This window comes from Xyrauchen texanus, chromosome 31 (assembly GCF_025860055.1).
Source record: "Xyrauchen texanus isolate HMW12.3.18 chromosome 31, RBS_HiC_50CHRs, whole genome shotgun sequence".
Classification (NCBI taxonomy): Eukaryota; Metazoa; Chordata; class Actinopteri; order Cypriniformes; family Catostomidae; genus Xyrauchen; species Xyrauchen texanus.
In genome coordinates this window covers 7,563,126-7,587,627 of record NC_068306.1, presented here as the reverse complement: position 1 = coordinate 7,587,627, position 24,502 = coordinate 7,563,126, and the positions used below count along the sequence as shown (strand labels likewise).

The 24,502-nt window shown below is 38.3% G+C and overlaps 1 protein-coding gene across 5 annotated transcripts in view; it reads right to left on the bottom strand.

The window, feature by feature from the left end:
* LOC127624791 (pleckstrin homology domain-containing family G member 4B-like) overlaps positions 1-24,196 on the bottom strand; it is a 52,110-nt gene extending 27,914 nt beyond the window's left edge. For 3 of the 5 annotated variants that reach the window (XR_007968224.1, XM_052099679.1, XM_052099680.1), the window contains exon 1: positions 23,889-24,061. Coding sequence is in view for 4 of the 5 variants with exons in the window: in XM_052099679.1 (XP_051955639.1) it covers positions 23,889-23,999 (111 nt within the window). In the remaining variant the exon portion in view is untranslated. Of the gene's footprint in view, positions 1-2,874; positions 3,147-23,888; positions 24,062-24,181 lie in introns of those variants that run through there. The other 2 variants (XM_052099682.1, XM_052099681.1) reach the window with 2 other exon arrangements.
* Between the last annotated feature and the right edge of the window lie 306 nt (positions 24,197-24,502).

The following is a 24,502-nucleotide window of genomic DNA, read 5'->3' as shown; positions in this document are numbered from 1 at the left end:
CACATATATATCCTACGACAAGCCGATGGCTGAAATATACACGCAGTGATCTCTGGGTCTCCTCTGACCCCAACAGCCATCCATCAAATCACATGATTGCCGCTGTTTTGTTTGAGTGTGTGTACACTTACAGGAGACAAACTGGACACTAGAAATTCAGGTTTGTTTATGGTGGGGACTTTCCATTTACCTCTATTGTTTTTTATACTGTGTTAATGGCATTTTCTATCCCCTATCCATAAACCTATTATTTAATATTTAGTAAATAATTTACAAAAGCATGTTCATGTGTCTGTAAGGAGTGCATCGTGACAAATGAACATTATCTCTTCAAACATGAGACATACTGCAATTCTTATAACTGTATCATTTGGCAGAAGCAGCTAAGCACATTTCCTGTTAGCCTTCAGAGGAAATCACTCTGTTTCCTTAAATTATCACTGTTAAGCATAACACAATGGCCTAATGGATGTGTCCAGAATTAAGTCATTTTTAGTGAAAGACTAAAAAGTTTGATTCGTTCCTCTTTTTCCGAGATAAAATGGACAAAATGTAACAGGAGTTCTTGTACAATTCATTTACAAATGGTGCATTACAGCCTTAAAAGGACAGTTTGCCCAAAAATGAAAATTCTGTAATTTACTTAATTTACTCGTGCTATCCCAAATAGCTTTCTTCTGTAGAACACAAGCAAACATTTTTAGAAGAATATCTCAGTTTTTTTGGTGCATACAATGCAAGTGTATGGTGGCCAGAACTTTGAAGCTGCAAAAAGCATATGAAGGCAGCATAAAAGTAATCCATAAGACTCCAGTGGTTTAATCCATGTCTTTAGAAGCGATATATGAGAGGTGTGGTTGAGAAACAGATACATTTTAATGTCCTTTTTTAATTATGAACCTCCACTTTCCACCAGACCTCTTATGTGCGTTCGCGTCTGGACTGAGGTCTTCTTCTATTGTTTTTTAGCTATTTGCATTCTTCGTGCAGATCACCGCCTATTGGGCAGTGAGGAGAAAGAAAAAAGGAGGGATATAGCCCAGGAAAAGGATAAATAAATCCTAATTGCACAAAAGCGTGGTTGGTGGGGATATGCATGAAGAATGTGAATTTGCAAAAAAAAAAAAGTAGAGGAAGAAGAGCAATAGAGGTCTGTTTGAAAGTAGTTTTGGATGACTTCTGATCTGTTTCTAACCCAAGCTTATCATATACAGGGCTGGACTGGGAAGAGAAATCAGCCCGGGATTTTACATGGCAGCTGGCCCAACGGTTGAGCTAAAAGGTGTTTAGTGGAGGGGGTTGGTGGGGGGGGTTGCTGTCATTTTCTGCATATTGCGGCGCCATTATGTGGTCCATTCTGCTAAACGCGTTGGCTTATTTTGGCTAAGTGCGGCCCATTCAGCACGTTTCGCGGACAACCCACCGGCCCGATTGGTTCTATCGATGGCCAGTTAGCACCTAAGTGCGTCGGCCCACTGTGAAAATGCCCGGTATGCCAGATTACCAGTCCAGCCTTGATCATATCACTTCTCAAGACATAGATTTAACCACAGGATTACTTTTGTGCTGCCTTTATGTTCTTTTTTGGAGCTTCAAAGTTCTGATACCCATTCACTTGCATTGTATGGACCTACAGAGCTGAGAGATTCACACAAAAATTAGAGAACACCTATTAGTGTGGACATGGCCTTAAGCTTTAAATATTGAAATTACGAGATTTCGCTTTTTCCGTAAGAGGTAAATGCCATCTCATTGAATTTAAAATACCTACGCCTCACTAAAGCATTTCAGCTCATAACTTGTCCCACACCGCATGTGCTACAGACATATAATGGCACCTCATGAGGCTTGTTGAGGAGAGGGGTGCTTTTACTTTACTAAGTAGGGTACAAACGGCTAAAGGCTCCTTTGATTTGATTTTCTCCCAAAACACTAAATAGCAACAAAAGCCCAAACAGCACTTTCCTAAACACCTGTTTATCGCCGTACACGGCAAAATCTTCCTGATCCATGAGATCATTGCGTGTAATGTCTAAAGGTTGATTTCGAGGCAATCTTGATACACTTTGAGACCAGAAATAAATCTACTTTTGCTTAAGGTGTGCCTTTAGCACCCCTAATAAGATACAAAATCCAGTGTACTATCATTTGAAAAGAGGATTCCTGCAATTCTTGGCCATAAAGCAACCTAGAGACAACCCGAACCCCTGCAATGCAATCCAGTCGAGAATTCTCAATATTCATTTTCTTATTTTGGGAAGAAACTCCAAACTACAATAAATGCTCAGTGCTCAAGGGGGGGGATGTAGGGACGTAACCCCCCTATAATCCAAACAAGCAAGTGCATTACTTTTTCTGGAACAGTCAGTCAACAAAACCTTTTCAGAAGATGCACAGCAAACAGACGTTCAAGAGCACATAAGGAACGTGGAGTGTGACTTTCCTCAGAGGAATGTCAAACAAGCGATATGATTCATGGCTGAGTCGGGATTAAACACACGCTACTGTCCTCAGATCAGGTTTCATCAAGAAACAAACAGAGTAAGTTTCATACGTGCTATAAAGTCATTCTGTACAATTGATGTTGTGTCTGATAATGCGATATATGATTTCAGATTGTATATGATAGATTATGAGACTATATCTTATGTTTTGTAAAGAATTTTGTACAAATGTATAATACATTTTTTTCTGGAAGTCAAATCTTAAGCATTGAAGCATAAACCTGTTGATCAAAAGGTTTTTAAGATCATAAGTAACATAAATGTGTTCAAACTCCTCACTGCTAGTGCACAATCTCTTTTCATTATTGTTGTCATGGTAAATAAAGCAGGTGCAGAGGTACGGATACAGATCAACAGAAGTTTACGATACCATTTTGACCAGTGGACCACAGTTCTCCAGTCAAACTTCAGTGTCACGATTTCTGAACTCCACTGCAAAGACAAATCTCTCGGTGAATGAGTTATTTTGTGAAGCTGATCTAAGAAATCCATCTATGGTGTCCATGTCCATAACGTCCGATTACAAACTAAACTGAACAGCGGAAGACTCTTATTACTCTCTCTCTCTCTCACTCTCTCTCATGCTGTCTCGCTCTCTCAAACACACTCTCTCTCTCCCTCTCTCACTCTCTCTCTCACACACTCTCACTCTCTCCCTCACTCTCTCTCTCACACACACTCTCTCTCTCTCTCCCTCACTCTCTCTCTCATGCTGTCTCGCTCTCTCACACACACTCTCTCTCTCCCTCTCTCTCTCGCTCTCACACACTCTCTCTCACTCTCTCTCTCACACACTCTCTCTCTCCCTCTCTCACATTCTCTCTCTCTCTCTCACTTTCTCTCGCTCTCTCTCTCTCACACGCTCTCTCTCTCTCACTCTATCTCTCTCTCTCACACTCTCTCTCTCTCTCACGCTCTCTCTTAATTCAATTCAATTCAATGGGCTTTATTGGCATGAAAGTTCATAAAGCATCATATAGAATAAATAAAATAAAATAAAAGCAAAATACATTTTGTCCAATAACTTGGATAGTATATAATATAATTATTAGTAATCTCTCTCTCTCTCTCTCTCTCTCTCTCTCTCTCTCACACACACACACACACACACACACACACACGCTCTCTCTCTCTCTCTCTCTCTCTCTCTCACACACACACACACACAAACACACACGCTCTCTCTCTCTCTCTCTCTCTCGCTGTCTAATAATGTCTGTATGCTCTGACTTTGAAAAGGGGTTGTCCACTGACTGTCAGACAGTCCATTGAAACACAGAGAGTGTGACAATCCCTGTGATTAAAGATTTCTTTGTCCTTATAAAAGTACTGCTTTAATAAAATATATGGGTAGTTGATGCAAAATGTGTCTATGGCAGTGTTATTTACTGTTAGCTATTTTAACTTAAATAAAATAAAAATCTTTTTAATTCATTTTAGTTTTAGTTTTTGACATAATATGGTGAATATGGGACAAACTGGGACAATTTGGGAAATTTTGGGAAACACTTTGCATTATGATCCAAATGACACATAACATAATTATACCTTTGAAGAAAGCTTAAGATGTCTTCTACCTTTTGACCTTTTGACCTTTTGACCAAATCCCAGATGTGTTCAAGCAGCAGGGCCCACTTGTTAAAGTGGGACAGAGGAAAAAGTATTCTCTAGAATATACATATATATTTGAAATTAATTGTAATATTTTCTTCTACACTATTCACATCATAACATTAAGTTCACTTTTACTTGTTTATAAGCGTAACTAGATTTACCTAAAATTTCTGTCATTTTCTTTGCCTTTGCTTTTCCCACCAGTGATGATGAAATGAGACAAATTTTAAACCTCAAATAGATAAAGGGATAGTTCACCCAAAATTAAAACTCTCTTATCATTACTCACCCTCATGCCATCCCAGATGTGTATGACTTTCTGTCTTCTGCTGAACATAAATGAAGATTTTTAGAAGAATATTTCAGCTCTGTAGGTTCGTACTATGCAAGTGAATGGGGTCTGAAAGTTTGAAGCTCTAAAAATCACATAAAGGCAGCATAGAAGTTATCCATAAGACTCCAGTGGTTTAATCCATGTCTTCAGAAGTGATCTAATCTGTTTTTTCACTGTACATTTTGCAGTTGCAGTCTACAGGAACGATCATGATTGCCAAGGAGACTGCTGATGTCAAGATTTACAGTAAAAAGGCACTTACATATTGATCTGTTTCTCAGTCACACCTATCATATCACTTCTGAAGACATGGATTAAACCACTGGAGTCTAATGGATAACTTCTATGCTGCCTTTATGTGATTTTTAGAGCTTAACATTTTTGGCCACTATTGACATGCATTGTGTGGACCTACAGAGCTGAGATATTCTACTAAAAACCTTCGTTTGTATTCAGCTGAAGAAAGAAAGTCATACGCATCTGGGATATTAATTCATTTTAAAGGAATATTACACATTTAATACAAGTAAAGCTCAGACGACAGCATTTGTGGCATAATGGATTTAAAAAATAATCATTTAAACTCGTCTCTCCTTTTCTTTAAAACAGAGATCGAGGAAAAATCGAGGTTCAAGTGAGGCGCTTACAATGGAAGTGAATGGGGGCCAATCGGTAAAGGTTCAAATACTCACTGTTTCAAAAGTATAGCAACAAGACGTGAACAATATGTGTGTAAACATGATTTTAGATTGTGTCCTAACCTTTTCTATGTAGTTATAGCCCATTTTACAACTTCATTGCCATGACGATGTAATGTCAACAAACCATAAAATCCTAAAATGACTGTAAAAATGACAATTTAAACAACTTTACAGCTCAAATAATACACGAGTTTTAACAGAAGAATGAATGCATGTGTTTTATAAAATAATAAGATCAGGGCTGGACTGGGAAGAGAAATCAGCCCGGGAATTTACACAGCAACTGGCCCTCGCAGGCCTTTTCTGCATATCGCGGTGCCATTTTGTGGTTCGTTCTGTATAACGCGGCGGCTCATTTTAGCTTATTGCGACCCACCGGCCCGTTCGGTTCTCCCGATGGCAAGTCTGCCCCTGAACGGCCCCAAATTGCGTCTGCCCACCGGGAAAATGCCCGGTATGCCAGATTACCAGTCCAGCCCTGAATAAGATACACATTTCTGCTTTTAAACCCTCTAAAAAATTGGCCCCAATCACTTCCATTGCAAGTGCCTCACTTGACCCTCAATCTAATCAATTTAAAGAAATGGAAGAACGAGTCAAAGCCTCACAAACTCTCTGGAAACCAACCAAACTGTTTACAATGCAGACCAACAAATGTCCGATCCATCTGATAAGAGCCGACCACAGACGTCTCCATACGCTTAACCACATGAGATGTCCCCTGTGACATCACAGCGTTACATAACTCACAATTAAACGAGATCTTTGAGGAGGTTCATACCATAACAATTAATTGCTAAAAGGCATGCAAACACAAATCAACAATTGAGAAAATATAAACAACCATTAATACCACACACACAATAAAAATATGAATGGTAGTAAGCTAGAGAGAGACAACGATGGTCTTTGACTTTAGCTGTAGACATTCAGGTCCTAATTTCTGTACGTGCCGAGTGAGAAATTGCTGTCCTCCAGAGAGCCATTAGATAAATTGCAGTCAAAGATAGCAGCCATTAAACCAGCCCTGCCCACTACATGTGAGAGGTGTGTGTGTGTGTGTGTGTGTGTGTGTGTGTGTGTGTATATGTGTGTGTGTGTGTGTGTGTTAAACGATATAACGAACAGTTCACCCACAAATGAAAATTCTCTTATCATTTACTCACCCTCATGCCATCCCAGATGTGTGACTTTCTCCAAATCTCTCCAACATTTTTTGAAGCTTCAAAATGCACATAAATGTGGCATAAAAGTAATCCATACGACACCAGTGGATAAACCCATATCTTCAGAAGTGATATGATGAAAAGTGAATTAATTTTTTCCACTATAAGTCTCCACTTTCACTTTCACTTTCACATTCTTGTTCTTTTGTTTTCGGCTAATTGCATTCTTCATGTATATTGCCACCTACAGGGCAGAGAGGAGAATTTATAGTAAAAAAGTACTGACTTAAATATTGATTTATCCATACTTATCGCATCATATCATATCGCAACTATGGTAGATTTAACCAATTGAGTCTTATGGCATACTTTTATGCTGCCTTTATGTGCATTTTGGAGCTTCAAAATGTTGCTATCCATTCGCTTGCATTGTGTGGACCTGCTGAGCTCAGATAGAAAGAAAGCCATACACATCTGAGATGGCAAAAAACAAAACACTTCCAGCAAGCAGCAGTTCTGTGGGCGAAAACGCCTTGTTGGTGAGAGAGGTCAACGGAGAATGGCCAGACTGGTTCGAGCTCTCGGATAACCGCTCTGTACAATTGTATTGAGCAGAAAAGCATCTCAGAATGCACAACATATCAAACATTGAGGCGGATGGGCTACAACAGCAGACGAGATATCCAGACTGTCCAGTTTTGGTGAGCCTGTGCCCACAGCAGCCTCAGTTTCCTGTTCTAAGCTGACAGTAGTGGTAACCAGAGGGGTCTTCTGCTGCTGTAGTCTATCCGCTTGGACCAGTCTGGCCATTCTCCCCATTATTGGGGCAAGTTGTCACAAAGAGGTCTGTAACTTATTTAAGAAACTTTCATGAAAGAATTTTGATTGTTAACTTGTCGACTGCAGCGCAACCCAGTTCTCTGACCTTTGACCCTTCAACACTACAACAGTACATTTAAAACTAGCCACTATTACCACACGTCTAAAAACATCGAAACAATCATGACCTTAGCAGAGAAAACACAGACTACCTGCGGGGAGGCAGGAAATGCCACAGCACATTTCTACAACCCGATCCGTGGGTCAGAGCAGACGAGAGCACGAGTTCTACTGTCAGAGGCGGCTGACTGCGGCAGTTTGTCAGAGCTGACATGACTGTCCTTGGCCTGATGATGCATTCTCATTACGTAACAATGTAAACTGAAAGTGATTTGACAACAGCGCTAAAGTTAGAGACACTGTAACCAGGGAGTCCAAATGTATCATCCGTTAGAGTAAGAATGAGTCGAAAGTCAACCATTACTGCCATAAAGTTTCATAGTTCATTCCCATTTGACATTCAGTGCCATTAGCGATTATCTAAAGAGGAAATGCCATGAACAAAAGGATTTCTTTCTTTGTAGACATCCTCAAACATTCACAATGCAAATTAAGCTGCCAAAAGCTAGCATTCAGATTGAAAAGGCTGTGATGTTACCCAGAAGTCAGCATAATTCATTATTCATGCATGCACAGAGGTTAGCCAACCACAACAGAGGATATTTAAATGCAGAAGTCTTAAAGGTCCAATGGCACAAACAGCCTGTTCAATTTTAATAGCCAAAATGTACTTTGGTTTTCCGCGTGCCGCAACATCTCACATTTCGTCATCAGTACACTACGGGTTGAGTGTCCACATGCGGCCTAGTTTTTCCAGACATGTCAACAGTCCGCATATTTGCATGATGTCGGTGCATGTCAAAGCGAGTGAAATATTCTCCCAAACTGATGAGGTTTTTAAGGTTAATAGTCTATCGAGGTTTAAATCAATAAACCGACAACCATACCCTAAACCTAACCGATTGTGTCATAAAAAGCAAATGTGAGATGAAAAACGATTTCTGAAGCAACCATGTCATTTTGTGGTGCTTCTATACACTTTCGCTCACGTGTCGACTCGCGTGCTCTTCAGGACTCGTACCCCGGTCCTTTGTATCGCATATTCTGCACTTTGTCAGTTGAGCTACCACGCAATTTGATCACACTTGAACAAGCTTGTTAATGTAGTTGGTAATGCAATGGAAAAGTTCAAATGAGTCATGCGCTATAGTAAAAGTGTTTATATGTCATAAGCTAACATTGTGTGAGGAACAAGGCAAAACGTATGTTTATGAACTGATAATCTGCCATTCTACTCGTGATTTGAGTGAAAGGGGATAAAAGTCATTGTTGTTTTAGCGCATCAAGTGTAAATGGTCTGCACTTATCCATCCATCCATCGTCAACCGCTTATCCTGTGTACAGGGTCGCGGGGGGCTGGAGCCTATCCCAGCTAACATTGGGCGAAAGGCAGGGGACACCATCGCAGGGCCAGGTCTGCACTTATATAGCGCCTTTTTAACCTTAGCGGTATTCAAAGTGCATTAAACCACATCTCATTCACCCATTCACACACCAATGATGGCAGAGCTGCTATGTAAGGTGCTAGCCTGCCACTGGGAGCAACTTGGGTTTCAGTGTCTTGCCCAAGGACACTTCGGCATGTGGAGTCATGTGGGCCGGGAATTGAACCACCAACCCTGTGATTAGTGGCCGACACGCTCTACCACCTGAGCCACAGCCGCCCCAAGTGTTCATACTGCCAGACAATTGTGTTACAAACAACAGGCCACATAATGATCATTTTGCAAAAATGTAGTTGTTTCTTGAACATGATTCTTTGACAAGGTTGCGAATGCCACTGGGGGAACAATATGACAGTCGTCGAAGACAGTAAAAAGGCGACTAAACAAACCATTCCAATTTAACAACGTCCTCTCTCACACAATCTCCTCTCTTGATTTCATTCTAGCAAGGAAAAAAGTAACTTTTTACTTTTTTATACTTAAGTACAGTTTAATGTGAATATTTTTTTACTTTCACTCAAGTATGTTTTTGGCTAGATACGTGGACTCAAATTTTCACTCAGTATCCATACTTTCACTTAAGTAGAATTTCGGAGTACTTTTTACACCCCTGACCACAAGCACATATGTATGCTTTCGACACATGTGCTTTACGACTCATTTGTGATACTCTTCAGTACAGCCAACCCCAGGCTCAAAGACGCGGACTGAAAAATTAGGCTGTACGCGGACAGTAGGCACTACCTTAAAGAGGTAGTGACATGCATTTTTATTTCTTTTTTTATATTTGTAAAACATGCTCATTTTCCACCCTTATTCTAACCCTTTGTCAGAAAGGCTTGGTTTTGGTGCTGCTTCTCCTTTAAGACTTCCATTGTTATGATTGGCTCTCTGCTCTTGACTGACCTGCTCTCTCCTCTTGCCATCTCACTGCGCATCGCTGCTGCACGGGGCCACAGAAGTGGTAAGGTAAAGTAGGCGTTGATTTGTTGTTGTTGTTGTGGAGGCGGTTAGATGCAAATGTCTACCACAGTGTGACATCACAATGTGGAGGAAGTACAGAATGAGTCGTTTTGGCAGCTTGGTTTTAACAAATACTATTTTTGCAGTGAGGCGGAAGTTTTGCGTTTTGAAACTTGGTATGATTTTATAGTATAATGACCTCTTATACGTCAAAAGATCAAGGAAAATTTGATTCCCCATGACATGACCCCTTTAAGGGTCTGAGAGAAGGCTAGGAAAATCGACAACTGTTTTTGGTGCAAAACACCTTGACTATAATTATGTATGAACTCCTTTTGATGGTTCTTGACAGATGCAGACTAGTACCAGACTAGTTTGGTCTTAATCAGAATATGTTGGCCAGGCAGTTGCTATGTAAGTGGATCCAGCAGGTGTAGCGTAATGTTTACGCCAGAGTGTTTGGCGGATAAACAGTCTGAATGGCCAGCGACGAGCTAATCAGAACTGCGACTGTAATTCCTGCCTGTTGATGAGTGCAGACCTGTGAAATCATAATCCACTGGGATGTTAATATTCCATGCAGTAATGCAGCACATGGCATGACAGGAATGTAAAAGTTATGCATTTGCCTCCTGCTGTTCGGCGATTCGTTTGCGCGCTTTAAATATAACCTCCAGAGAGACATGTGCTATTTTGAATCATGGTGAACAGTCTAGGACACGTCTTACAAACACTACTTGAGCTGTTTAGCACAACACATTTTTACTTAATGCCCTCATGAGGTCTTCTGTAAAACATCCGAACTTGTTTACATAGTGTTCCAACACACTCTCAAGGCGAACTAGTAAGCATTCATATGACTTTTTAAAATCTGTCTAATTCATATGATATCGTGCGACTGCGCTCGTTTGAATTGCTACGACTTTCACAACAGCCAATGACGCCGCTGGACATCGTTTCCATCTAATATGCGACAATTACTTGCTTCTGTCACACACAACAGCCTCTTATCATGTATACACACTCTACTGATCGGTTAAGTTTAGATAAGGGGTGATAAGTATGTCCTTAACGCCTCTTGCGCGGAACTAGCGCTTACTTCCGCATTTAACATCTGGGAATTTGCACGTGATGAAGACGTACGAGTTTATGCAAACTTCATCATGGGAGACCATACGAAATAGCCAACTCGTACATTATGGACGACTTTTCATGAGATCGGGTTGAGTGTTCTTATACAGATTTTCTCACATCATAGGAAAATGTTCATTGTAAAACATATAGTTCTGGCTCTAAAATCTATGCACACACTTTTGATTCAATTCAGGAAAATTCTGTACTGATGCACCAAGTTGCTTGGCTAATAAACTATATTAATTGGCGGTTACATAGACCTTATTAACAATTTAACGCAAATGAAAACGAGACTGTGAGCGATAGACTTACCATTTCTTCAATTGCACACACAGGAGGCTCTAAAAGTTAGGCTATAAAGCTCCTAGATCCCATCTGATTTTCCACAACTAACATTTCCTGAAGTTTTTTGTTTACTGAATGTTCTTGGAAAGATATTTTTCAATGCTTTGCTTGTAACAATCCAAAAATTCTTTAAACGACTATATAAACCATTGAAGAAACTGTAAGTCACTGCCTCGTTGTCATTCCCGCTAAAAATCAAAGATGGCGCTAGCGTGAGTAAGTCTATAAGTAGTGTTGCTGTAGCTCAGGCTAGCATGGCGCTAACAATACCAAAGTCACAGGTTAGATTCCGAAGGGAACACACATACTGATAACATGCAAACTGTAAGTTGCTTTAGATAATACGTGACAAGTAAATGTAATGAATGCTTCTCTTTACAGCTCAGTTTTATAAGGGAAACTTAGCTATAGCGATGAAACACAGTTTTTTAAATGCAGTCATTTGGAAAACATTTGTAGCACTTTTTTTCATTATTGTAACAATACTTTCATATGCTTGTTACATCTTTTAAATTGTTTAGAATTGGTTGGATTAACACATAGAGGTTGGCTAAACACGCACGATAGAGCTGAAGCCTATGACAGAATCTTCCGAATCTTCTATTTGAGAGCCAATGTTCAGAATTCCTTTCCTCGAGAGCTCCACCAAAGGAAATGTTTTACGTTAGTCTTTGAACTAACAGCAGCTGTTGCCGTAAACTGCAGCTGAATCGGGTTTGTGCAGAACTTGACAAAAATACGACAGTTTTAAACGAAAGTTTAAAAAAAGATATTGTGAATATATTCAGTCCACGACATGTTGTGCCTAACAATCTCCTTTATCTATGACTATATAGTCACAATATGGCACAACTGCAAATGCTTTAAACGTTCAGACAGTTCTAATTTCATGAAGTCAGAACATTTTGACTCATCTTCCTCATGTCACGTCTCAATCCTATGATCCTCTCTGCTAGTGTGCATGACCTCAGACAGTGCTGAAGATTTGGAGACTGGCGGGCACTACAGCTGCGTACACAACAACAAACAGATTTACAGATCCTGACTATACATCTGACTGCTGAACACAGCTCTTAAACAGCAGCCATTAAGACAACAACAGCTGAGGAGAGACAGAGAGACAGCAATGCGTCAGAGACAGAGAAAGAGAGACTGTCCAAGTCCGGCATTCGTTCTAGAAAGTTTGGGTACCATCTAGAGTTCTGAGTTTCCCAATGGTAAATACGACTTTGCTTGGTCATTCATGTGTTTGGAACTCGTAATTTTGATATCTTTGACTTAAAGGCCGCATAAGACTATCACAGACTACATTCTACATCTTCTAAAACTAAGTCATTCTTGCAGTTTCGATAAAAACCGTATGTCTGTTAGGAGACAATAGTGGAGTTGGTGGTGTTGCATGAGTGTGTCTTCTGTCGACTGGGGGTGTGCACGTTCCAGGGCATTTTCTTGGGGTTTCTTAGGGAATGGGTATTATTTTGAGGGGCAAAGACCACCCTAGCACCCCCCTAGACCTGACCCTGTCTGTTAGCCAGCTAGATACGTTACCTTAGTAACCATTTTCAATCAGGAGATTTCCGAACAATGATGCATCACAGAAAACGAAATGTGTACATTTGCTAGGCAAAAAAACAACAACACTAATACAACATTTGTAAGATTGCAATGAAAGAAAGAAACAGAAAACAAGTCCCTTCTTTTCTTTAAAAAACAAAAGCAAATGTCGATGTTTCAGTGAGGAAGTGAAGTCCTATGTACTATGGAAGTGAATGGGGCCACATTTTGGAGGGTTTAAAGGTAGAAATATGAATCTTACAATTTTATAAAAGCACTTATGTTAATTCTGTTAAAACTGGTGTATTGTTTGAGCTGTTAAGCCATTTAAATCGTCACATTTAAGGCCATTTTAAGATCTATGGCATTACATCATCAAGGCAACGAAGTTGTAAAATTCACTCACAGCGCACTTTATTAGGAACACCTGTACACCTACTTATTCATAAGATTATCTAATCAGCCAATCGTGTGGCAGCAGAGCAATGCATAAAATCATTCATATACGGGTGAGGAGCTTCAGTTAATGTTCACATCAACCATCAGAATGGGGAAAAATGTTGATCTCAGTGATTTGGACAGTGGCATGATTGTTGGTGCCAAACGGGCTGGTTCAAGTATTTCTGTAACTGCTGATGTCCTGGGATTTTCCTGCACAACAGTCTCTTGAGTTTACTCAGAATGGTGCCAAAAAATGGAAATGAGAGAGGTCAACGGAGAATGGCTGGACTGGTCTGAGCTAACAAAGAGGCTACGGTAACTCAGATAACCCCTCTGTACAATTGTAGTGAGCATAATAGCATTTCAGGATGCACAACACGTCAACCTTGAGGCGGATGGGCTACAACCGTAGAAGACCAAGTCGGGCACTTAATTAAGACCACAGTGTTCCTAATAAAGTGCTCAGTGAGTGTCCCTGTTCACCGAAAATGTTGGCAAGTGATTTTATCACACTAAAGTCATGTTAGCAAGCATATTGTTTACATCTTGTGGTTGTACCTCTGAGACAGTGAGTATTATAATGTTTAAGTGAAATGCCCAAAAGATTCAACTCACTATTGATTTCAAAGGGTTAGCATGTTCCTAACCTCATGACATGATACTCTAGTCATCTTTAACTGATCAGGGTCAAGTTGTTCTTAGTCCACATGATATGCGCAATACAGATGGTTTATGACGTTAAAGAACTTCTGATGTTTGTTTTCAAAGAAAACCGCAAGGATCATATTGACCAGTTTGGGAACATAGTAACTATACAAATATTTAAACTGTAGCTCTCTCCGTTGGGACAAATGTTCATTAAAGAAAAGCCAGATCAACCCTCAAACCACCCACTTCAGTAGAATATTTCAACACAGAGTGCAAAATTACACTGGTAGGATCATAAGGAATAATGTATAATTCTTTAAAAATCCAAAATCAGCAACACAAAATATGTTCACCATCTGTGCATTTGAAAACAGCTGACTCTTACAGTTGGTATCCTTTGACCATGAACTGGTTTTGGTTTCTTTATTATTTGTTTATGTAACTGGAGCCAGCTGGTAGACAGCTGTGCAGTGTGTAAACCTCACTCTCCAGACCTCAAGAGGTGCACTAGCGACTGATGCTAGAGGCTGTAGCCTTTAGCCTCCTCGTTAGCGCACCCGCCTCCCACGCCAAAGGTGTTGGTTCGAGTCCCGTATGGAGCGGGTAGAACAGGAGCGCCACAATGGTGCCGTGACCCGGATGGGAGTGAGGTTTAGGGGGGTGAGTGTAACGGGAGCCAGCTGGTAGATATCTGTGCAGTGTGTAAACCTCACTCTCCTGACCTCAAGAGGTGCAATAGCGACTGAAGCTAGAGGCTGTAGCTTTTAGCCTCCTCGTTAGCGCACACGCCTCCCACGCCGGAGACGTTGGTTCGAGTCCCGTACGGAACGGGTAGAACAGGAGCGTCACATTTAGCTGCCTCTTGTGTCGGTTGCACTAGTCGCACACAAATATGAACCAAAGAACAGGTTAACCGACAGGTTAAATTCGGACGTCAATGTCCGCACTACATAACAAGCATAACTGTATACTGTGCATAAATGTATCATACAGCTGTTTGAAATGTTTATTGATGCATTGTTTTCACATACTATTTATAAAAAATAGTAGGCATTCAGTTCTGTGCAGTATGCGATAGGCTATTATTCTGTTCTGAGCATAACCACAGCACAGAGGAATACAAGAAAGGACCTTGCTGACAAGAAAAGGGTAAAGGCAGCATCCTCCAGAAAAGAGTAATCAATTGCCATTATCGCAGACAGAAGCACTGTCTCTGGGAAAGTGATGAGGCTCTGAAGACACATCAGTGTGTAATGTACCTTCACTGTGTCATAAACAAACAAGATGCTTTGCACACACAAACTGCATTTTCTCACATTACTGACTACAGCAAACTTCTTTTCTCCGTAATGACGCTGCAAACTCTCAATCTAGAATCACCGGTGTGTTGAGGGTCAACAGTTAAACATTTCTGTCTGCTCTTTGACAAGAGTGATTCCTGTTAGTAAAGCTTAAATCTGGGGTAATCTTTAAAGGGATAGTTCACCAAAAATGACAATTCTGTCATCATTTACTCACCCTCTTGTTGTTCCACTCCTGTATGACTTCCTTCTGTGGAACACAAAAGCACATGTTGGATAAAAGTCGCCATTTACTTCCATAGTATTAAAAACAGATGCAGTGAAAGTGAATGGTGACTGAGGTTTTCACTTTGCTTGACATCTGCTTTTGTGTTTCAATGAAGAAAGTTTCCATTTCCAAATGGAAATCTGAGATTGTACGATAAGATCTTTTGAATTCACAGTGCCAAACATACAGCGCTAACAGGGTTGGGGAGTAACAAAATACATGTAACGGGATTACATATTTAAAATACAAAAAATATATACAGTTACAATTTAAATCATTGGTATTTAGAACACAGTTACAATCAAAAAGTACTTTGATTACTGAAGAGATTACTTTGCATTTTATTGTCATTTGTATCATTTAATATTTAGTCCTTTCAGATGGAAAACATTTATACATATAAATGATCCAAAGTGCATTTGAACAGCGGTGAAACACTTTCTTATGATGTGTTACATTCATACGAGCAGACAGAGAAGTACGTTTGAAGTAAGTTTGGAGCACAAGAAATAGAAATAAGCCTTGTGTAAATTGTTAGCTTTACGCTAAGCTAAAATGCTATTTCTAGCCATTTTACATGCACATGTTACCAGCATATTTTTATCAAGAAAATTAACGTTGGATCATAATTTCTTCTTTTATAGTAAAACCTTTGACATCAGGGCAAAAATAGTATTTTTGATAATCATTTTTGTATTGTTTTCCTGTAAAAAATACATAAAGATTCATAAAACAACATCAATTTGATTTATCATGTTTCAGAAACAACACTGCATATTTCGGTTTTCAGAGAATGTATTTTTAACATGTGTGTTTTATGTTATAGTTTATATTATAGAGATTTTGGAGTCAAAACAAGTGAAAAAAATCTACCAGTGCTGAAGAAGTAATCCAAAGTATTTAGATTACATTACTGGCCTTGAGTAATCTAACGGAATACGTTAAAAATGACATTTAACAGCATGTATTCTGTAATCTGTAGAGGAATACATTTTCAAAGTAACACTCCCAACCGTAAGCACTATGAGTGTAGTTTGATTCCTGAATGAGTGACTCTTATGAGCCGGATCTTTTGAATCCACAGGGCAAAACATAATGTGCTACGAGTGTAATTCGATTCCTAAACGTATGACTCTTTTGCGTTGGTAATTTTGAATCTGTATTGCGCATCATACAGTACAGCACAACCAGTGTATGAGCCGGTTCTGTTGAATCTACACCTCAAAACACATAGTGCAACCATGAACAAATGACTCTTAGGAGCAGGTTCTTTTGATCCACAGATTGCATCAAACAGTGCAATGAGTGTACTCCGATTCCTGAACAAATTACTCTAATGAGCTGATTCTTTTGACACCCTGAAACACACAGCGAAACTAATTTAGCCTGATTCTTCCTCAACAAATGAATCTTATGAACTGGTTCTTTTGAATCCACATTGCGCAACAAAAAGCCATACAAATATACAGTAGTCCGAATCCTGAACTAATTACTCTTTTGAGTCAGTTTTTTCTAATATGTAGCAAGCAAAAAACAGCACGACCAGAGTAGACAGACTCCTGTAAGAATGACTCTTATAAGACATTTAATTTTTTATTCACAGCGCACAACAAACAGTGCTACAAGTGTAGCCTGATTCCTGAACAAATGGCTCATATGAGCTTGTTCTTTTAATTTCTGCCATGCAACTAACAGGCGTGACCAGAGTAGACAGATTGCTGAAAGAATGACTCCTATGAGCTGAGCTGGTACTTTTGAATCCACAGCGCACAACAAACATCACTGTAAGTGTAGACAAATTCCCGAACAAATGACTCTAATAAGACAATCCTTTTGAATCCACAATGCTTTTACATACTGTACAGCACTACCAGTGTAATCTGATTCCCAAACTAATGCCTCTTATGAGCAGGTTCTTTTAAATCCACAGCTTGCAACAAACATCACTACGAGTGTAGTCAAAAAATCACTTAAATCAGCATAAAAGTACTGCAGATGACTCCAGTGTTTAAATCAAAGTCTCCAGAAGTGATATGATTGGTTTGGGCAAGAAACAGAAGAATATTTAAGTCCTTTTTTTACTATAAACTCTTATTCCCGCTCAGTTAGGCTCCACTTTAATTTTCACATTCACATTCTTCTTCTAGTATTTTTGGTGATTCAAATTTGTTATGCATATCGCCCCCTACTGGGCAGGAAGAATAATTTCTATCAAACTGTGACTTTAATATGTACAGGTGAAACTCAAAAAATCTGAATATTGTGCAAAAGTTCATTAATTTCAGTAATTCAACTTAAAAGGTGAAACTAATATATTATATAGACTCATTACAAGCAAAGTAAGATATTTCAAGCCTTTATTTGATATAATTTTGATGATTATGGCTTACAGCTTATGAAAACCCCAAATTCAGAATCTCAGAAAATTAGAATATTGTGAAAAGGTTCAGTATTGTAGGCTCAAAGTGTCACACTCTAATCAGCTAAACACCTGCAAAGGGTTCCTGAGCCTTTAAATGGTCTCTCAGTCTGGTTCAGTTGAATTCACAATCATGGGGAAGACTGCTGACCTGACAGTTGTGCAGAAAACCATCATTGACACCCTCCACAAGGAGGGAAAGCCTCAAAAGGTAATTGCAAAAGAAGTTGGATGTTCTCAAAGTGCTGTATCAAAGCACATTAATAGAAAGTTAAGTGGAAGGGAAAAGTGTGGAAGAAAAAGGTGCACAAGCAGCAGGGATGACCGTAGCCTGGAGAGGATTGTCAGGAAAAGGCTGTCATACAAAGTGCTCATAAAGTGACTTTGAAACAAACTCAACTGAAGTTAAGTTGATGTTTCTCGCCACCTGCACTGCTCATGTCACAGCATGGCTATTTTTGCTTCACTCCAGGACACTTTTACTGCCCCGTTACTGTCAGTACCTCCTATAGCTCAAAATCACTGTGGCAAATATTTGTGTGGACAAATATTATATGTAAGATCTCATCACAGATTATATATCATTTTACACCCTGACACAAAGCTGGCAAACTGTGTCAGGACACACTCTCTCTCTCTTCTATGATCATTACCAAACTATACAAAACGATTTGACACTTTTCAAAAACTTTCATTGATAGCATTAACAGACATAATTATAGGCCTAATATAAAATGCTTTAGAGATCAGTTCTATAGACTATAGACACAGTTGGGCATGTCATGACACTTTTATGGTTATTAATTCAAATGTGATTCAGTATTGATTCAAAATGTGTATATTTGAAAGTACGTGAACTACTGATCTGTTTGGCGTTCTAGAATGTTAATTAAACAAAACCATGAAAGCCGTTAAAATGCGTTCCGAATTCCAAGTTCTATTTACGCAAATTGCGCGCAAATAAAAAGGAGTTCTTTAGTTCAAGGCAGAAAGAAGAAATCTCGATATATTATTTTAAACCTAAAATGAGAAGACCTATTTTATATGATTTACGATGATCACTTAGTAATATTAGCATATAATATAAACGTTCCTTTGCGCGTCTTACCTGTAATGCGCTTTGGAGACTCCTGATTCACTCGGTTCTCCGGCTGCGCGTCTTCATCTCGAGAGGGCAAGTCACGCCAGCAGACAGACAGATAGTGTGAGAATGTGAAAGCAAAGCGCTCGACTCTCTAAACTCCTAATCAATAATGATCCGGGTGACAGGACCTGTTGTTCCTCTCTAAACCCACCCGAGCACGAACGGGTTAGCGCAAACCACCCCTGTTTCCTCAAAATAACTCCGGTGGGAATTCTGCTGTGTCTTTGGGAAAACCTTTTGAGGGTCGTGTCTTTACAGAACACACGAAAAGAACTGCACACTTACGACGAGCAACATTGTAAACACTAGTCAATATGGGTCTCTACGACAGAAACATACAAATATTACACATAATTATGTGACCTACTTATTCAGTACAATTATTTACTGTAAATTAGGCTATAATAATAATAATATAAAATAAAAAAATAGGTAAAAATGTTTCATTTAAATATTTATTGTCCTATGTAAGTCTATATTAAAATATATTGTAATATTTAATGCTAAAATAAAATATATAATAAAAAAATTATAGATTATAATATTTACAAAATATCATGGATATAGTTTTAATTGATTTTATATATATTTTTATTAATTGTATTTTTTATTATCATACATTTGTATTTTTCAAACATGTATAATTAACAATTATAGTAAATACAACATGTGTGTATATATATAAATATTAAAAATATTATAGATAAAAAAATTTTTGATAAAAACATTATCCAATATATATTTATAAATAAATATAATATACATTAAATATATTATAGATTAAAAAAAATTAGATAAAAACATTATCCAATATTTATTTATAAATAAATATAATATACATTAAAAATATTAGGCCCCGCATTTAAATTATAGATAAATTATCAAAATTAACAAAGACATTTTTAAATGATCCTTATTTAAAAAATATTTTAAAAAATATATATATATTTATATTTACTTGTATACATTTAAATATATTATATAAGGGCCTTCAAATAAATATTTGTATTTATATAAATCATTTATAATAAATAAATATAATATGTACACAGAAAACTATTATATTAAAGCCCATATCTAAATTATAAATGCATTATCAGGTTTTACAATACAACTTTAAAATGTATGTAATGGTGAAAACGTGATTTATAAATATTATTTATATAATAATTATATTATTATTATTATGTATAGGCCAGTTATTATAATTATTTTACACAGATAGCCTACTTATAGTTAAATTATACTTATTATAATTTATGTGTGGTGAATATTTGTCAGCTGTGATGGTGGAGATGTTTGAAGATTCCACCATGTTTACATTAATAGATAAAGTTCATTCTGCATCCGTGGAAATGTTTAAACATCCAAAACATCCGGTGACATTTTTTAATTTTTTCATACAATAAATTGGATTTAAAAATCTGAGTTTATTTGTAGGCTGATTTTGCTGGAGGAAACTGACCCAAATATGAACAGAATTCCTCAGGACACTTACAATTCAGAGATAAATGTAGCTGTGGATCAACAGTACAAGCAAACATCTCTCATATGTTTGTTTGCTTTGAGTATAATGTAATTACGGCTAACAAGATCTTCCATCAGGGCTAATGATAATAATAGCTTATGGATAATTCAAGAACTTCTCGTGGGAAAATACCCAGCAATGTAAGCTATTTAGATATATTTAACTCCATCACAAACAAAAAATTCTCTTTTATTTATTTTTTGACAATTATTAGTCTCCCATGTCTGGTTTAGGGTTCACACAATAGCATTTGACTTCAGTGGGCCCAAAGTTTTTGGACACTCAAACCACATTCAAAAAATGTCATAATGTAAGTGCATTAAACATTTAGTTCATTTGTAATCTTTTATTTTCCCAGATGCAACACATTCAATATTCCAGTAGATGTCACTATGATTTCATCACATTTAATCTAACCTCTAAAGCTGCTGCATTGTGATCATCTTTTCATAGTGGTAAATCTGTCAGTGATGTGATTGGCCGATGAGCTCTCCCCTTAATGCTGATTAGTGGAAGGTGTTCATTAAACAAAACTCCATTCGTAAACATTACAGCTTCATCCTTCACAACTGAACACAAGAGACCTGCCTGTTTATGGTGTATAATTCTTAACACCAGACCATTGTGAGTGGTTTTTCAGGTTACTGTTACAAACCGTGAACACCGCTTCCAAATGTGGGTGTTAATAATATATATTTTTTAATCTTTAGTCATACAAGTAAAAATAAAGAGCTGGTTTCCCTTGTAATGTGCGTGTTTCCATGGTACAGTGTGATTACCATTGAACTAAACGATTAACATATTCATAAACCATGCTATTTCAAGATACTTTCAAGAAAAATAGCTTAAACAATATAAAGTCAACATACATTTTCAGATGAATATATGCTGGAAATAAAACAAATAAATAAAAGCAAACATGGACATTTACACTGGCGGCAACAAGTTTGGAATAATGTACAGATTTTGCTGTTTCAGAAGGAAATTGGTAATTTAATTGACCAAAGTGGCATTAAACTGATCACAAATTATAGTCAGGACATTACTGATGTTAAAAACAGCACCAGCACTATTTGAAAAAAGTCATTTTTGATCAAATCTAGACCAGCAGAATCACTCCAACACCTTATCCTCAAGCAATCATGCTAAATTGATCATTTGGTGCTAGAAAATCACTTGACATTATATCAAACGCTGCTAAATGCTATTTAGTTTGTTTAATGAAGCTTAACGTGTTTGAGTTGCCACAGTATGCAATAGACTGGCATGTCTTAAGGTCAATATTTGGTCAGCAATGGCAAAAAACAAAACAGCTTTCTCTAGAAACTCGTCAGTTAATCGTTGTTTTGAGGAATGAAGGTGATACAATGCTTGAAATTGCCAAAAAATTTAGATTTGATACAAAGGTGTAACTACAGTCTTCAAAGACAAAGCACAACTGTCTCTAACAAGGACAGAAAGAGATGTGGAAGACCAGATGTGCAACTAAACAAGAGGATAAGTACATCAGAGACTCTAGTTTGAGAAATAGGCGCCTCACATGTCCTCCGCTGACAGCTTCATTGAATTCTACCCGCTCAACACCAGTTTCATGTACAACAGTAAAGAGAAGTCTCAGGAGGACTTATGGGAAGAATTGCAAAGAAAAAGCCACTTCTGAATCAGAAAAACAAAAAGAAAATGTTCGAGTGGGCAAAGAAACACAGACATTGGACAACAGATAATTGGAAAAGAGTGTTATGGATCTTAACCCCATTGAGCTTTTGTGGGATCAGTTAGACTGTAAGGTGCGTGAGAAGTGCCCGACAAGACAGACACATCTATGGCAAGTGCTACAGGAAGTGTGGGGTGAAAGGTCACCTGAATATCTCTATACAAACTGACCGCTAGAATAACAAGCATCTGCAAATCTGTCATTGCTGCATGTGGGGGATTTTAGTAGTTTAAGAAGATTTTTTTTCAAATTGTAATAGTAATTTCTCCCGTTATTAACGTCTTGACTATACATTGTGATCAGTTGAATGCCACTTTGGTGAATAAAAGTACCAATTTCTTTCCATGAGAGCAAAATCTGTATTTTGGCTGCCAGTGTATATCAAGTTTAATGCGTTATCTATTCTCAAACCTCTAGGTGACAAACCATCATAAACTCTGTCCTTAAACGACAACACATCTCAGATTGTTTTATCTTTATCTCCCTTTTAATATATCAGCGCTCCTTTGGTTGTTACTGGAACTGTATGAATCATCAAAATAATAATGATAATCTTCTCCTTTAGGTGAGTAGATCTAGATCAGTAGAAATAGATGCAGGTAATTAAATCACGCCAGCACTGATAAGAAATCATAACGATACAGCAGTCATATATTTAGACCTGTTCATCTGGGACAAAGAGTAGTTTATGGTTAATGGAACTGTCTTTTGTTAATTAAAGGGTGTATCAACAATATAAGTGTTGCTTACAAAGGCAGGAATCAATTATTATTGTTCATGCTTGGGGGGTGAAACATACACTAGGCAAGTACATACCTGAACACGTAAATGCCTCTGGCTTGCACAATTTCAAGATGCATTCGTGCCGTTGCCGAAAGGGGCACTATGTTAGGCGTTGGAATCAGCGTTTTCTCTTTCAGGCAAAGCACTGACATGGGGGACCAACCAAGAGTTTGAAGAGATTCTTGGTGAGCAAATTAGTCAACTTAAGTCTCGATTTTTGCAAACTGAGTTTTACGTGCCACATTCTACATTTTGCTTCAGTTTCCTGGTGAAATTAACACTAGAGGCGCTACAACAACTGTGCATTTTACTCACTTTTACCCAAATCAATGGCTACAATGGCTGATTATTGTTTTAAAAGTACTTTATTTTCACTTGAAATACTCGCACCCTGCTATGTTATCTGGGCGCTTTGCCGAACATTATTACATACCTCGTGTCTTTACCAACCCAGCACGTATGTTTATCACAAATGGATCCACAAAATGCCCAGATAGTGTTACATTTTCAAAACATTTTCAAGACAATTAGAAACTGACATAATTTCAGTCGTACACCCAAATGACAATAGTTCATAGTGTTCATGTTTTATGTTTTACACTTGCTATAGTTTACTTTCACATGGCTTCTTCTTCAAATAGCAATATCAGATGTAAATGAAGTCAATCAACAAAATACCAGTAAGAAATAGCATGTATAATATGTATGAGTAAACACATATGGAATACAGATAATTCAATATTGTCACACAGAAAATCTACTTAACTGAGTAGTCATTTGTATGAATACAATACTCATTTGTCTTGCAATAAACAAAGAAAGTAAAGTTATATACTGTGGATGAGGATGTGCAGATTCTTTGGCATTCAATCAATTGGCAATGATTGTTGCCACTTTGGAGCTACTCTGGATCTGGCAACGACAAATGCGTGTTGGATCTCACCTTGGCGTTCAGAGCGGAGGTATGCCACAGATCTATAGAATGCCTCTGATGCGTCACAGAAGATATGGAGTTCTCACCTTGCTGCTGGTGTGTCCATTGTAGCAGACACATAGCACTGTGGTACGGTTATCAGAGGCAAATGCTCCAGTTCCGCTTCCCAGGTTTGCCAGGCACTAAGGAGTTCAGAATGAAGGAGTTGGTCATCCCATTCTCGTTCCTTTACCCACAGTTGTTGCACTAATCCTTGGCCCGGGTTGGCTAGGACCAGATGTATATTCCTCATTGTCACTTACTGGTAGGCTAATGGACGATAGCGGTGCCAGCTTTGTCCAGGGGTCATTTCCTGAGGGTCTAATGGAGTGCTGGAGATCTGCAGTTCAATGCTCTTTGCCCTGGCATTGATGGGGAGGTGGCTCACAACTGAAGCCTTGTTGCTTGCCCACTTCAACTGAATAAGTGGCACCCTGTAAGCAGTTGTTGACATAGAAGCAACGTTCAACTGACTGCCATACTTTGTCAGCAAATGCTGCACAGCATGGGAGGCCACACGTTAGGTCCCGCCCTATGAACCTCAGGAGGGATCTGTCTTTAGTGAGGGGGCAAACCTGGTGGAA